This window comes from Ctenopharyngodon idella, chromosome 23 (assembly GCF_019924925.1).
Source record: "Ctenopharyngodon idella isolate HZGC_01 chromosome 23, HZGC01, whole genome shotgun sequence".
NCBI lineage: Eukaryota > Metazoa > Chordata > Actinopteri > Cypriniformes > Xenocyprididae > Ctenopharyngodon > Ctenopharyngodon idella.
The window spans coordinates 14,790,020-14,806,531 of NC_067242.1; the positions used below are offsets into that span (position 1 = coordinate 14,790,020).

General features: G+C 35.2%; 1 protein-coding gene across 3 annotated transcripts; it reads right to left on the reverse strand.

The window, feature by feature from the left end:
* Nucleotides 1–1,990: 1,990 nt before the first annotated feature.
* mybl1 (v-myb avian myeloblastosis viral oncogene homolog-like 1) lies at nt 1,991–16,246 on the reverse strand. Of its 3 annotated transcripts, none has more exons than XM_051882992.1 (16): nt 15,741–16,246; nt 13,138–13,237; nt 12,867–12,938; nt 12,052–12,144; nt 11,342–11,562; nt 11,074–11,254; nt 10,078–10,155; nt 9,598–9,696; nt 8,675–8,905; nt 7,196–7,552; nt 6,978–7,117; nt 6,772–6,886; nt 5,808–5,918; nt 5,555–5,665; nt 5,254–5,433; nt 1,991–4,195 (listed from the first exon to the last, which is right to left on the reverse strand). In XM_051882992.1, the coding sequence occupies exons 1-16, from the start codon at nt 15,761–15,763 to the stop codon at nt 4,070–4,072; spliced, it is 2,238 nt and encodes a 745-aa protein (XP_051738952.1). In that variant the 5' UTR covers nt 15,764–16,246; the 3' UTR covers nt 1,991–4,069. The 3 variants fall into 3 exon arrangements, with proteins under 3 accessions (XP_051738952.1, XP_051738951.1, XP_051738954.1); XM_051882991.1 differs by having other exon boundaries at nt 5,555–5,668; nt 15,741–16,244; XM_051882994.1 differs by lacking the exon at nt 9,598–9,696 and having other exon boundaries at nt 5,555–5,668; nt 15,741–16,243.
* Nucleotides 16,247–16,512: the final 266 nt, after the last annotated feature.

The window sequence follows — 16,512 nt, forward strand, 5'->3', positions numbered from 1 at the left end:
AGAATTGTGGTCATAAAGTCAGTGGTAGCCTGTTATCAAACCATTTTGGTTACAGGCTACCACTGACTTTATGACCACATTTCTAAAAAAAAATATATAATTATAATAATATAATTATATTATAATAATATATATTATTCTACGACAGGTTTTGAACAGCATTAGAGTGAGTAAATGATGGCAAAATTTTCATTTTTGGTTGAACTATCCCTTTAAGCATACAAAAAATACAGACATCACTAAAAGTAGTAAGTCGCAGTTCAGTCATACTATCCATCCTAAATAGTATGTGACATTAGTAATATTAAATACTACTTAGGGTGGATAGTATGCACATTGGGATGCAGGGAGTGAGTCAGATGTTTACTCAGTAACCTGACGGATTCAGAGAGTTCTTTTAGTGAAGGATTCGTCAGATTGATAAAGCGGGACCTCATAAGCTTTTTGAGCGATTCATTAAAAGAACCGACTCAAAAGAGTCATTTGTTCGTGATTCAATTTGACTATGCCTGCATCTCAATGTGCATTCTGTCCATCATAAATACTATGTGACATTAGTAATATTCAGTACTATTTAGGGCGGATAGGGTGGATAGTATGCACATTGGGATGCAGGGTTTGCTATATTTTTGATTCACAAAAGGAACCCGTTCAGAAGAGTCATTTGCTATTAAATCGGAACACACTGCTCACGCTGTTTGTTTGTTTTTGCGAAGCAGCTGTCGAAGTCTTCTCAGTAGAAAGGTGTTTTCTTGTCATTATTATGCGGTAGTCTGTCTGTCTTCTAAGCTAAGCTCATTATATGTAGGCTAAGTACGACTGACAATTCAAATTCACTCTGGTAACTATGAATAGGTTAATAGATAATATGATTTCTTTCGTCGTGGCACTGTATAGTCGTCACTAAGAAGTAGTAGCCTATCCTACATTTAGCCAATAAATCTGAATATGACTTTTCATTTGTTCGTGATTACTTGATAAGAATATTCAAAGGTCATTATCCTCGATATGCATTAATAAAAACATTAGCCTAATATTCATTTACAATAAATATTTTAGACCCAGGTAAAAATAGACAAATAGACTATTCACTACAGAAATATCAATGTCTTTATTAATTTCCATAATGTGTTCCCATTCTTATTCAAAACTTGTTTCTTTCGTCTTCTTTAAACACATACAAAATACACAAATAGTCGACATTTTATAAGCTGACCAAAAAATAGTCATTTTTACTACTTGTAGACCAATAATCACCTCAATCAAGGTCAAAGCTTGGATTTCAACCTAAAGATTAAAGTGCTTTCTAAATTTACACATCACTGTCAGAGTACAACAGGTGTTTGTTTTGCGTTTAGCCAAAATGGCTTCAGTAGCCATCAAGCACACAGTGCACTGTACAAAAGCCCAAACCAGCCAACCAATTTATCCCCAGTGGGCCTTTGACATCTCTCAAGCCTTCATTGACCATGTGAAAAATACAATAGCAAAGTGTCTCTGAATTTGAAAGAAACATATAAGAGCACATGTGTTATAGGCTTGTAATGGCCGTCAACAGCAGAAGGCATGTCAGTGGGGCCTTGCGCCCCTCTATTCAGGGGAAATTGAGTGAATGGGCCTGCAAAACCAACAGACACGCAGAACAATAGAGCCAAAAGAAATTATTTCATGGCCGAGTGGGCCTCTTTAGAGAGAGCAGCTGACCTGTGGAGAGCTGTGTTGTTCAGGGAGGGTGTGGGTCCAAGGACCCCAAGGGTGGAGATTGCAGCACCCCCAGGTCTGGTGACAGGGGATAGCCGTCAACTCAAGAGACCTCAACTTCCATTACTGATGTAAACACCCGGCATTCAGAAGAGAACAGGACTCTCTGAGTCTTTCACATTGTGACATGAACAAGAAGGTGATTATTAGATGAAAAATTAGGTCTTGGGAAGGATGGAACTGTCAATCAAAAAGTTACAAATTGTTACAAAAATACAAACATGACACATTTGAAGAGCATATTTTTTTATTTTTAGGTGTGTAAATGACAACATGGCTATTTGACAAGTTTGTTGTAATATCAAAGAAGCAGGTTATAATTGTTTTGCGGAAAAAATGTCAAATGTGTAACATATTGCATGAGAAATGAGTATGTCAGTTGAAGTGTGCTGCTTGTTTTCATGCATGTCAGTTTGCTACATATACTTGCTTTCCTCAAGTCTACAGAAAAAAGGAAATACCAACAAACAAGACAAACATTTAGACAGTAAAATGAAGACAAAAACACATTAAGCAGTTATCTACAATGTTATGTGAGCCAAAATAAATGAATCTCTCGCAGATTTGATGAGAGATACAATGTGTAGTGTTTCTTTGAATACAGATGGTCAGTTTTTGCATTTTAATATCTGGGTTACAATCAGAAAATATAAACTTTTTACAAAACATCATCCTCAATTTGAATAAGACTGTGTGTTATTCAGTTATCATTAAAAATGTTAAAACCCCAATACTTAACGCTAATACTGCCGAATCCTTTAACATCAGGGTCTTTTTTTGCTCACACTAACTTATCAATGTAAATAACCTGGAACTATTTTACATGGGTTCTTCTCAGTATAAAATAATAAAACATGACATTTCATTCAACATTTCACTTCATATGAGAGCAAAGCAATTGTCAAACACTTCCTTCAGTCGATTGTGCTTGTATTCATTCCTGCTGTAACTCTCAGTAGCAGCGAGCAAAACCTTATGAACATTTTTCGAGAGCGAGAAAGTGGGAGAGGAACTACGTTTAGATCATTTTCCCCTTCGGATGTCATCCTGACCCGTCAGTGTTAACGATATGTTTAAATACATTCAGCCACCACTAAAAATACCCACATACAACAAAACGTAAACACTACAGAGGGCATAAAACAATAGATACTAATAATGACAAACCAACATTTATATAATATTTAAAAAGTGCAATTTCCCCACATTTGGAGGCTGAATGCTGCTACTTTTATGGTCAACCAATTGGTGTAAAGAGGACGGAACCTTTGAAAGGATGTTAAATTTACTGTACAGGCCAAGAAATTAGTGTCAGTGTTATTGAAATCAGAAATATGTGATGGAAGGTAGTCAAATCTTCAACGGAACAGAAATATAATTAAAGATTTTCTTTATATCTTTGAAATAAATAAATTAGTAAAGATTTAATAAATAGAACCTACAGCTCTAAACAAACAAATCTCACCTATGTATCTGTTCTTGGAACGTGTTATTTATAATGCGACGTGCGCATTGATATCGGTACCAAACATGATTTCGGCTAAACTGAGAACAATTTCATAAGCAGCGACGATGCTGGATTTAGACTTCAGTTGCAAACATGCAAGACAGCGATTTTACGCCTCTCCAGATGTTCAAAGTACAATTCATTTCAACAACCTTCACTTTACAGCAAAAAATAATGGAAAACAAAAAACAAAACGATCGAGGTACCTTCCAGTAGACGTTAACTTAGCAAATTCACACTATACAATACATTCAGTGAGTGTCCTACTCGTAAAAAGAATAAAAAAATAATAATAATCGGGGTGGAACCTTTGTTACGTTTGGAGCGGAAACGATTACGTTGCAAGTGCTATCCAGTTACTCCTCAACACTGTCTCTGCTCCTCACCCTAACAAACAACCACAGTAGTGCAACACTGCCAGTGCTCCCCTATCCTTAACACCTCCTCTAAAAAGAGCTTAAAAACTATCTGAAAATGTCATTTATACGATTTATTCCTTCTTAAAAAAGTTCATTGAAAAGCAGCCCTTAAAATCAGCACACTTTTTACGGCTAAAAAATGATAAAAATAACTATGTTAAAATACCGTTAGCTAAATTCTGCAAATCTAGGGCTATTTGTATTTTGACTACATTTCCATACAAGCTTTTTTTTTTTCCCTAAGCGGTACATTGTTATATCAGTAGGTGTTTAGCAAACATCAAAGTGAGTGTTTCTGTTTCCTACACCAGATTGTCGGAGAGGTTAAATGTCGGTGTGATAGAGGAAAAGAGGACGGGTTGCTGTAGTGCAGAAGTGATGTTTAAAGGACGAGAGCTCTGGAAATGCAGGCGGTGGGGTTGGTGTTTAAGTAACGCCTCGCCTGCTCCGTCATGATCAGCTGATCCTCCGTTTTCCCAAAAACCACTGCCTCCCAATTGCTGTTGGCCTGTTGGGTAAGAAAATAAGTATTTGAGATTGACCCAGTTTGTTATTGTTATCATACTAAAGCTATGAATTATTTTTTCGTTCACTGAAATTAAGCTGAAAAAAAGAAAAAAGAAAAAACTTAAATGTTTTCTTGGCAACTAGCTATATAGAAATATATATATATAAAAAAAATAATAAATAAATAAATTACAAAAATTAGTATTTGATATTAAAAATCCTTAGCAACTACCTGAAGTAAAATAAAATAAAAAATTGTATGCGTAAAGCTGCATAGAAATGTAAAAAAAAACACTAATAAAAATGATAAAAGCATATAAAAAAATTACAATTTAAATTAAAATTAAATTAAAAATATAAAAATTAAAGCTAATCAAAATATTAATAAATACTATAATATTATATAAATAATATTAAAATAAAACTGGTTTGTCCACAAGGTCAAAAAAGTCTCAAATTTGTGTTAATGTTTTTTTTTTTTTTAATATTATGAATCATGGGTTATTTGAGTTTGACCCAGTGTTGTTATTGTTTACTAAAACTATGATTTTTTTTCATTAACTGAAATTAAGCTGAAATAATATATATATATATATAAAACCCAATTCAAAATAGTAAATACTATACTAGTATATAAATAATACTGAAATAACACTGGTTTGTCCAAAGGTCTCAAATTTGTGTTAATATTTATAATAATAATAATTAAAAAAAGTATTGAATTATAAAAATACAAAATTTCTGAGGATTGAGGCTTATTTTTGGCAATTTTGTTGGCCTTTGTTGTGATAGGACAGTATAGAGTGGACAGGAAGCGAGGTGGGAGAGAGAGGGGGGGCAGGATCGGGAAAGGTCCATGACCCAGGACTCGTACTCTGGTTGCCCGAAGCGCAACGGCGCTATATTTTGGCGTGCTGCCCACGAGGCTATTGGCGCCAACGGATTATTTGAGTTAACGAGAGTTAATTATGTGTTAACTGCAGCACAATCAATATAAGGAGATTAATATTATATGAGATCCTTTTCTCTTGATGGTCAGGGAACAAATGAGTAAATTACCGGAGTGGGTGTTTGGTAAGGTGGGCTCCTCTGGGTCATGTTTTCTCTCTTGCCCTGTGGGCTAAGGGAACATACTATGGAAAGCGAATCCTTCAGTGGTCCAGGAGAGCAAGAGTTCTCCTCTCTCTCGGTCAATGGCATCATGAGCATGGATCTGGTCAGTAGGCCGTCACTGTGAGACTATGTGGAAAAAGCAGGGCGAAGATGGTGGGTGAAGAGGGAAAACAAAATGATTGTGAACACAAAATAGAAAAATGCTAATGATGCATCATTAGCTAGTAGAGTAGGATAATGGTCTTACCGCTGCATTGTTGTTAATCTGCTGTTGGGGAAACAGCTGCACATTCAAACAGTCTTTGTCCCAGTTGTCCAATACCAGAGACTTTCTCACTTTCCTTGCAGGAGCTTCCATCTGCTGTGAACCCCAAATGACACAGATTAAAAATAAAAATGAGTGTTTGAGATAAGAGTTAACATCAGATGAAACCTGAATATTTAAACTAAATCTATTTTGCATGGTTATGAAAACAGGTATGTAAGAAAGTGGCCAGTACCTCGTAAGATCTGTACTGAAGTTGGTTCTGCACTTGTGTGAAGATGTCAGACCCTGTTTCCTCTTTCAGAACCTCTCTGATGTCCTCCTCAAGAAGTGCCAGTGGTTGGGGCTGAACATACAAATGCAATATATCAAAAGACAAATTAGAGACTGAAGCACTGAATAAACACATGAAGAGCCTTTATTATTGAATCTCATGAAACCAGTCAAGTCATATTTAACCTTAAAAATGAAGAAAAACAGAACTTGTTTTTGAAACCATTAAAGGGATAGTTCCCATATTCTTCAAAATATCTTCTTTTGTGTTCAGCAGAAGAAAGAAATTAATACAGGTTGAGTAAATGTTGACAGAATTTTCAGTTTTGGGTGAACTATCACTTTAAGCTTTTTTTGCAATTAAGATTTTCAGGACATATCTCCTATATAATTATAATCAGGGTTGTTACTGTTAACTAAAACTATTAAAACTATTAAAAATCATCAATTGAAATGAACCTGAAATAAAATTAAATATAAATATATTAGATGAAAAAGCACATAAAGTTACTAAAAATTACACTAAAATGAAATTAAAATATATATATATATAAAAAAAAAACTTTTACTAAATACTAACAGCATATAAATAATTGATTCTAATGAACAAAATGCTTAAAACTAAAAATGAATATGATACATATATATATATAATATATATATATATATTGTTGCATTTAATTTATGCTGATTTTAATAGAAATAAAAGATGTATTACAGTATTAGGAATCTAATGAAAGTCATCATTACAAAAAAACTTCCTGACATCCTGACACATATGAGAAATTTGGGGGAAAATGTGCTTAACTGTCATGACAAATATCACAACAGGTCCAACTATATAGGCTTTATTTTATGTGTATCTTGCTGTAGCATATTTAATATTGATATAGCTTGAAGTTTTTTTTTTCCCCATTAGGACTTACCACCATTCTTAATGGGCCGTGCATCTTCTCCTGGGCTGCCAGGGCGTTTTTGAATGGGGTGGGTGTTCTTGGAGTGTGGATTATAACATTCTTATGGAGTTTCGGGGTCCTAAAACTGTGAAGACAAAAATACTATTAGTTATTTCGTGATTCTGAGAATATCAGCTCGATATCTCAAACAGCAGAGGTGAAGAATAGGCCCTGACCCTGCGTTCTCCTTCTGATGTTTTGGTGTAGTTTCTCTCTGGTGGGGTGTACTGAGGAGGCATTTCTGTCCACACACTGGAGTGGATGTAAGAGCAGGATTGTCGAGACTCAAGGGCTCACCACCGGACACGTTGAAAAACTAAATAAAAATAAGTTTGAATGAATTCACAAATTTCTGTGCTCTAAAAGGTGCTTTGTGTTATGATTTTACCCATACCTGAGAGGGGGAGAATGGCAAGCCTTTGACAGGGGTGTTTTTTGGCGAATTCCCACTGTTGTCTATAAAAGCACCGCAGTTCCTTTCATCTGCAGGTGACTGATCCTCTCTCTCTCTCCTCTTCTTTCTCATCATGGACGCTGGTGGAGAGCTGAATCTATTCATGCAGGTGTTGGAGAGAGCCACAGACTTGCCCTGCCTACTCATCGCTGGGACAGTGGAAGCATTTATTGAGTAGGCAAGGTTTTCTGTGCACCTCTCCAGGGTTGGACAAACCTCAGTGGGGTTAGTGGGCTTTGGGGAGGGGCCTCCCTCAGAAAGATCAAAGCTGGTCACATCACTCCAGGCCAAAGGGTCCTGCAACATCAAAGCGTGTACAAATTATTACTTACTTCTCATTAGGTGGCGAATAAAAACTGCATCTTTGATATTTTACTAAACAACTAAATTTACAATACCTATTGTGTAAATTATATGTGTAGACAATACTGATATTAGTATAGTTTATAGTATTTAGTATTATTTTTTTCGTCCCTCCATAGTCAGCCTGCTCAACTGCAACTTTGATGCTTTAAAAAGTTCATAAAGAGTTCGTAAAACTAATCCATATGAATTGAGCAGTTTAGTCCAAATTTTCTATCGCTTTTTATGATTAACAGATTTAATTTAGGCTTTTACTCACATATAAACATTGATCAGTGAACATAAACAAAAGCTTAACCAAACCTGAATGACGCACGATAACAAACCTCTTCCGGAAGCTCAAACATGCTGCAAAACACACGAGAATGAACCTCATTGGTTACACAGCACGTTTGAGCTAGCGGTAGAGGTTACGATCTCTTTATGAACCTTTTGAAGTGTCAAAGTTGCAATTGCGTAGGCCGTCTATGGAGGGACAAAAAGCTCGCAGATTTCATCAAAAAGATCTTTATTTGCGTTCTGAAGATGAATGAAAGTCTTACGGGTTTGGAATGACATGAAGGTGAGTAAAAAATAACCCTTTAATTTACCCATCATATCTTAGGGATATAGGTACAGTACTGGCCAAAATTATATATATTTTTTTTAATTGATCAGTATCTGTCTATTCTGATATTTAAATGTGCATGTTCATTTCCGCCATTTTTAATTTCGGTTACCTTTTCCATCATCTAACGCTCACCTAAAGTTTTTTTTTTCTTTAAACACTAATAATTTAAATAATGTTAAATGCAATTTTTCTCAATTTTTTTTTTATAAAAATCTATTTTTATTACTATACATTATAATGCTGTGAAAATTCACTTGTAGCTTTTAAAATAATTGACTTTAGTTTTTAAGCGTTTCATTTTTAATTCATTTAAACAAAGTAGAATAGAATGTTTATATCAGCCATTTATCAATTATCAACTATAACATTAAAATAATTATCAACTTACTGGTATTGGCCAGAGTTTTAATATCATATATATATATATATTGGAATTCTCTGCTTACTGAGTCAATGAGCTCCATGGTCTCCGCAAACTCTGGAATGGTCTCTAGTGTGGACAGCACAGCACTGGCCTCAGCAGCCAGGAACTTGCTGGGAGAGACAGGCAGAGGCATCCTAGCAGGAGGGCCCTCCTCTAAACGGCACAGCTCCACCCCTCTGTCATCCACACTCTCTGTGGTGGTGACAGTATCATCAGGCAGGCTGTCTGACCAGCTGGAGTAGCTCTCTGGATTCTGTATAGGACCAAACCATTGAGGTCAGTGAGGGAGTTTATGATAAGAAAAGATCAAATGAAAAAAGATAAACTGCAGTGATGTGGAGGGGAGAGTTAAAAAAAAAAAAAAAAAAAATCAAACACATCTGAGCCAATAAACCTATACTAATAATATCTGTTCCATAATACTTTTTGACCATATACTAAAATCTCTGGTAAACATTCATGATATTAACAGTGTCGTAAAGAAATGCTAGCTATACTTTATGGTAATTATGCACGGCAGGCTTACTGACTATTGACGGGGAACTGTGAATAATTAATTAAAGAATTAAATTTCACTACCCTACTAAATGAGAAAAACGTTTAGAGAGAAAAACATTTAGAAAATGCAAATATATAATAATAGATTAACTAATTTATTATATTAATATTATTTGTTAATGATAAGATAAATTGTAATATGCAGAAAATAATAATACAAATAATAAATAAGCGTAATAAAACAAATAGATATATTAAAACATGCTTTTAACAAAAGCCAAACTTTCATCAAAGCGCACTCTCTGTAGTTTTAGTTGAGGAGGGTGTGAGGCAGGTAGGCAGGCAAGATTTACTAAGCACAGCTAGAAATGAGGGTATGGGGGAGTAAGATGGGAATGGAGGGACCAATAGGGCACTATTCTACGCGCACACACAAGCTTTTCTTACACGAGTGCCCGACTGTCTTCTGACTTCACTCTCAGCTGACATTAGCAACAGCTCTAGCTCCTTAATTCTTTTCTCTTTGTCTGGGTCATCATGGCATGGCTGTGAGGAAGAAGAACCAGGAGGAAGAGGCGGAAAGAGAGACTGAGACAAAGTTTACTGACAATTTCACGAGACTTTTATGAGGTCCTGAATTTCACCAAGCAAAAGCACCCAGGATGCTGATGTAGTTTATATTAAATTTACTACATTAGATTTGTCAATAACATTTCAATTCAAATTTGTATAATGCCATTGGTGAAATTCAGACTCGGACCAGTTTAAAACACCACACCACATACATGCAGATTAAACAATTACCAACAAACATGAGTCGATTTTTTTATTTATTTATAGAAGAGACGAACAGATTTTAGAAAGCAGAAAGTTCAGAGATACAGAGGAGATTGAAGCATGCCGTGAGAACTGCATCATGGGACTTACCGTCATAAAGCTAGAGATCTCGACACTTAAGTTTTCCATACACTGGTCACTTTGTGAACCATACGGATATCTGGGTGGCTGCCAATCAGAAACAATATGAAAGCTTGTATGTTTACAGAATTCTTCATATTTGATATTTATTATATTTAGCATAAATAGGGATAAACAGATCAATTCTGTCCAAGTCAAAAATTATTGTCATGTTATGGCCGATAACTATGGAAACTTGTTTTCGCTGTGACATAAAAAATAAAAAGGGTAATTGCGACTTTTTATCTCACAATTCTGACTTTTTTTCTCATAATTGCGTGATAAAATCTCACAACTGCAAGAAAAAAGTCAGAATTATCTCGCAATTCTGACTTCATGTCATGCAATTCTGACTTTATAACTCGCAATTGCGAGTTTAAATCTCGCAATTCTGAGAAAAAAGTCAGAATTGTGAGATAAAAAGTTGCAATTACCTTTTTTATTTAGTGGCAGAAACAAGCTTCCATAGACGACAGATAAATAGATTATATTAAAATTCTATACTATTTTGTCTAAATAAATTTAAAATAAAACACTAAACTAAAATCCATCCTTTTAAATCATCAAGTGAATTTAGGCATCACAACATTATAATGTACAGTATAAAAAATTGATATTCATTTTCATGAAATCTAACAAAGATTAAAAAGATTTAAGTGTTCTAAATTATTAGTGATTTAAAATATTAACATAAATTGAGCTTTAGACAGCAAAGGTAATCCAAATGTAAAAAAATTAACTAGCAAGCATAATTAATATTAACTAGCAATATACATTAAAAAAAACCTAATAACACCAATATGGTATCAATATATTGTGCATCCCTAAATATAAATTATTATCTATAAAATCAATGGTAGCAGGGTTAAGGTAATCATTCTCTTAACATCTACAAAGTGAAATAAAAAGTATGCCACATACTGTACGATACTGATGCAAACACAGTATTCTTGTGAGTGTTATCACCTGTGATTGGCTGCTCATGATCATTTGGTCATGTGGATATTCCACAGCTGGACTGGATTTGGTCCGTTTCTTCTGGCCAGAGTCACTACTGTAGCTCTTGCTGCCATCCTGCAAGTAACCCTCATGTTCTACCTTCCTGCGCATGGTGGAGTTCCAATGATTCTTAATGGAATTGTCTGTCCTATAAACGTACAGTAAGGTAAATGTCATTCTCTGGTATTCTTCTATATTCTGTATAGCTTTAGAGTAAAAACAAGAACTTTTTTACCTTCCAGGCAGCAGCTTTGAGATCTCAGCCCAGCGGTTGCCCAGACGTTTATGTGCTTCATAGATAATTCGATCTTCTTCCTGGGTCCAGGAGGATTTCTTCACTTCTGGGTTGAGGTGATTGTGCCAGCGCTCTCGGCACTGTTTGCCTATGCGGCCCTGTAAGTGCTTGGCAATCACTGACCACCGTTTGGGCCCATACTTGTGAACCAATTCAATCACCTGTGTAGAGGTAAGACAGATTATCAGAAACAAAGTATGGAACTAGGGTTAAAGAATATCCTCTCCATTTGGAACTCCTTCCATATGAATATTTTTCCTGTAAGGAAAAACTCCAAATTATTGAATCCTGACCAAATAAAAACAGTCAACCCTGGTCTCTGAGCTGACATAAAATTGGAAAACATGTACAACTTCAGTTTTACATTAACATTTTGGAATGAATATGGTAGAAAAAGACCTCTCACATTTATAACAGTGTCATTTCTTCTGGAATGTTGTCATGCAACTTCTAAACAGTGTGTTGTAAGGATACTCAACAAAAGCTTTCAGTTCTTTGGGTGGTAGAGGAGGAGGACAATGACTTTTGCATTCTAAAACTCACAATCAAGACTATGAGATCATCACACCCCTCCTAATCCTTCATTTTTCGCCATTTATCCATCCATCTCTGTCTTCCTCTGAGGACACAGAACACCCGGCTCATCTTACCCTCTGATCCTCCTCTTTTGTCCAGGGTCCTTTCACCAGCTCCGGGTTGAGCACCTTTTGCCAACGGTGCTGACATTGACCATCTGTCCTTGTCTGTCAAAGTGCAACAAAATCCCACATCAACACCTGCAGCTAGTACACATACACCTATAATAACATCTTTACTAACACAAAGACCTGTCACTAATAATACAACATAAATTTAACAATAGTTCTGCTGTAATTCTATCTAGTCTTTCCATTTGCAACAGTATTTTCAGTCTAAAGTTAGAACTTGATATGTGGCTTCTTTTTTATAGTTCATCTTTTGCCTAATTTGCATAAAATAGGTTTGTTTTACACTATGTAACTTTTGCCACTCTAGCGGTTAATAAACAAAACTGCATGTGTCTTGAAGAAGAACATTGTAGCCGGAGCTACTTTCACTGTTTATGTATATGACAAGTCACGTAGGTACTGGGATACTCTGCAGTGGTTGGCGTCCAGCTCGGTCTAAAATAGTGTGAATATAAACACTTAATATAGGCGTACCATGGTGATGCAGGATAAGACAAAAACACACTTATTATATAAATTTTGTACATTTTTAACAAAAAAAAGTTACATAGTGTTCCTTTAAATGTTTATTTTTTTTATTTAATTAAGTTTAAATACTTCAGAAGACACTTTTCTTCCATAGAAAGATAATAAATATGTGAAATAGTAAATAATTCACTTTACAACTAGACCAGATTTTAATATTCCAGCCACAAGTACACAATTTTAAAAACATGTTCAAAGTCATGATTTAGCAAGTGATTTAGTGAGTTACTTACTGGGAAATAATTGGCGATTAATTTCCAAGCATCGCTTCCGTGTTGCTCAACAAGCTTCTTTAGCTTCTCATCCTGTTTGTGAAACAGAGATCATGAGGTTTTCCATCTCAAACAAAACTAGCCCGCTGTGAGAGCAGTGTACACAACACTGTAGCAATTCCCACCCCTTCCTGTTTCATCATAGAAACCCAAGGAGCAAGTATTATCTCATCTAAAACTTAAAATAGCATATGTGGAACTAGCTACAAGTTATAATTCATGTATTAAGTACCTCATCCCGGGACCATTTAATTTTGCACAGGGTCTTTTTAGAATTCTTGGGGTCCCTGCTGTCAGGATCTGTAGAATGACGTTCATCATCCTCATCTTCACTGCAGCCATGAAACACAAACAGAAAAGGAAGAGTCAAATGCTATTAAACAGAAAAAAATGATTTTGTCTAATCAGAAAGAATTACTCTCTGACACAAACCGTTGAACAGACAAGCTTGATCAATCATCTGTAAATACAAGATGCAAAGTTTAGAAAAGCAGCTAGCTCATTAAACAGGACATGCCTGAGTATAATTAGTCTGCAAGCAAGCAAAACAAGCTACAAAAGTGAATTCCAGAAGCATTCAAATTATTCCAGTGCATTGTTTTTGTTGCATTTATACATAAATTTAAGTTTTTTTATTTGAATATGTATATATTTTTCCATTATCCTAAAGTCTATCCATTAAAATACGTACAAAATAAAAATGAAAAGGGTGGAAAAAAAAAACACATTGAAGTTATTTTCACACAAGTAAATCAAAGTGACAGTCGCTTTGCCCAAGACTTCAGTCTATAGGAATGCCTTGTTGCCTGGTAACATTTCACCAATGCAGTGAGGTAGAAAGTATTTAATAAACACCAAGTTTCCCTGGGATACCAAAGCACAAACTTAATGGAAAACCATTTATCCGATGCTAAAGGTGACTATCAACATAAACCAAGCTCAAGCCTTATTTGCTGTAAAGCTAAAAGATATTCTAGAAGAAAAAGGAAGGAAGTCTAATCATTAAAGAAATATGCAACAGCACATTCAACCAGAATGCCTTGCTGCAAAGTCTAAAGTTGTGAGGAAATATTTAGGCTGAAGTCCAACTTTGACTAAAGTGGTACAAATATGGAAGTCCAAAATCCTTCTTGCTGCCAGTCTGCATGTTTATCATTGAAACATTGGCTCTCTGTATTACAAGCCACCCGATGAAAGAAGTGTTTCATTTAAGAAACATGATTTAGTATGATCTCCGCCCTCAAGGAAGGGGTGAGGTGATAAACAAGCCCATTTTACTTCAGAGGTGATTTGCTTGCATCATTCATTCAGGAGGCGGACCAAACTGACCAAATCTGTACAAATGACAAATCCACTCAGTCAGATTAAGGCCTTCAGCTGGTCTCCTTTTTGAAATTACTTTCAGATATCTTGCATTAATGTCTGACACAGAAATTTACCAACCCCCCTGTTTAACAGCCATAGAGAGAGGGGCAAGGGAGAAAACACACACACACACACACACGCACACACACGCACGCAAGCACGCACACATATGTTAAAATTTTCATTCATCCATAAACAACATCATGGTCATGTTTGTTTAGGCACAGCATGCAAGCTGTATGTCATCGTCCTTCATAAACACCATCGTTCTGAAAATCTGACTCACAGTTTTATAAACTAAACTAGATGTGAATAAGTGCTTGTGTGCAAAGCATTACGCACAAGATGAATATTCTTACTCCTTTATTGTTACTCTAATACACATTAATATATAGTTTAATATTTCTTCTGTACCTCTGTATACACAAATCTGTTTTTACAGCTTTTCAATTTATTATTGATATAAGTTGTTGTGTATTAATTTCCAGTTACTGTAACATAACAAATGCCTCCTTAATCCCTCTAAATCATGGCAAATATACACTAAACACATTTTCAGATTTATGTGTAAAAATATTTCAAACATATACAAATGTTTACAAAAGAGTAAGATAAAACTGATTAAATATTCAAAATCTGCTTTAGTATTCTGATTTTATACATAAATGTTAGTGATCTGTAGTTATTATGTAATGCCCTATTAAGGCGTCAGGACACAACTGTTTCATCTAATACCATATAATCCTCTAAACACTTGCACCTTCCCCCAATTTCAGTTTTTAGATCACTCTTACTTGTAGATTAATTTAAAATAAATTTAAAGTAAATTACATTTAATGTAAATTTTATTTACTTGAGACCAGTTTCGTTTACTTTTCGGACTAAGTTTACTTCAGAAATTATGAAATAGCCGGTTAGCATGCTAGTTCACTCCGGCTAAACTGTTAAATAGAGAATGAGCTAGGACATGCTAATCGCTAGCATTCAGGCTAACACAATAAACTTATGTTAAACATTTGAAAGTGTTTGTAAAATGACATTTGCCATGAGGAAACATTATGGTAGAACTAGCAATAAGAAATATGTTTTGTAAGCAAATAGGTCAGTATTTATATCATGATCAACCTCGTTGATCAGCAGGTGCAACGTGATGCGTCATAAGGACCTGTCATATCATGTTAAATATCATAATTTGTTAACGTTTTAGATTATATTGTGGAATTAAATTATTAATTATTGTTATTTTGAGCTTTAATGTTGCCATAGCGATTTCTGTTGTGACACAAATAACTCCAGACATATACTATACATGATATATACGATCTCCCGATGTTTTGCATCAACATACGATCTGTACATTTGTACACAATCCATAAGGTAACTATTATTATTCTTATTTAAATTAAGCCTGAATTAGCTTTTTATATTTTATTTAGTTTACAAGGCACTGAATAAGATCCATCATCTCACCTGCGAGACTTCATATTGGCCATGTCAACTGTGTCAAAGTCCAGTTCTTTTCAAAAGAAAATGCTTTAAAACATCCAATGTTGCAATTCTTCTTGAAATCAAAACACACAGATGACATTTATCCACACATGGCACTGTCACACATGGGTCTATTTTCCGCGAAAAGCTTCAGATCCGTACTGTCACATCCCCAAGAGCCCTTATACAATAAATATGAGAAAATGAAAAATGCCCTTCCAAAATGCTTATTATTAAATAATAAAAGAAAAAAATAGAAAACTTCTAGTGCGATCTCAAAATAGTAGAAGAAGAAAATCCATAAATATAAGTTTGTGTTAATCTTGCCCGCCTTGAACACAAACCCACCCCTCTGTACTGTCACTCTGTACTGTGTTCTCAGCGCGTGTGTTTTTTCCACTCATTCTGTTTCATTTTTTGTCCATCCCGCCGAATCTCGCGCCCAGCCTTCTTCCGGAAACGGGTTTGAATCTGCGCACGCGGCCTCGCCGCTGATTGGTGGAAAAAGGTAGGCGGAACAGCGCGCTTTTGTTGTTGAACAGCAACTGGTCTGTGACGCTCGATGACGCGCTTTTTATTTGCATGCAGCTAGAGTTGCTTAGTTTTATTCAGTATTACTTAGTATGTTTACTGCTGATAACTTTTTATATCTAAATGAATCAACTGAAGATGTATTGTAGTACTTTATTAGCAGGGTTTGAATATTATATGTTATAGCACTGCGAAGTAAAACTGATCTCATTGAACACGTCAC

Excerpts from the sequence above, each read along its gene's own strand:
- mybl1 (XM_051882991.1), bottom strand. The coding sequence starts at position 15,763 with ATGGCCAATATGAAGTCTCGCAG. Across the intron at positions 11,563-12,051 it reads CAAAAGAGGAGGATCAGAGG|GTGATTGAATTGGTTCACAA; the intron begins GTAAGATGAGCC and ends ACCTCTACACAG. Across the intron at positions 5,669-5,807 it reads TTCAGTACAGATCTTACGAG|CAGATGGAAGCTCCTGCAAG; the intron begins GTACTGGCCACT and ends TGGGGTTCACAG.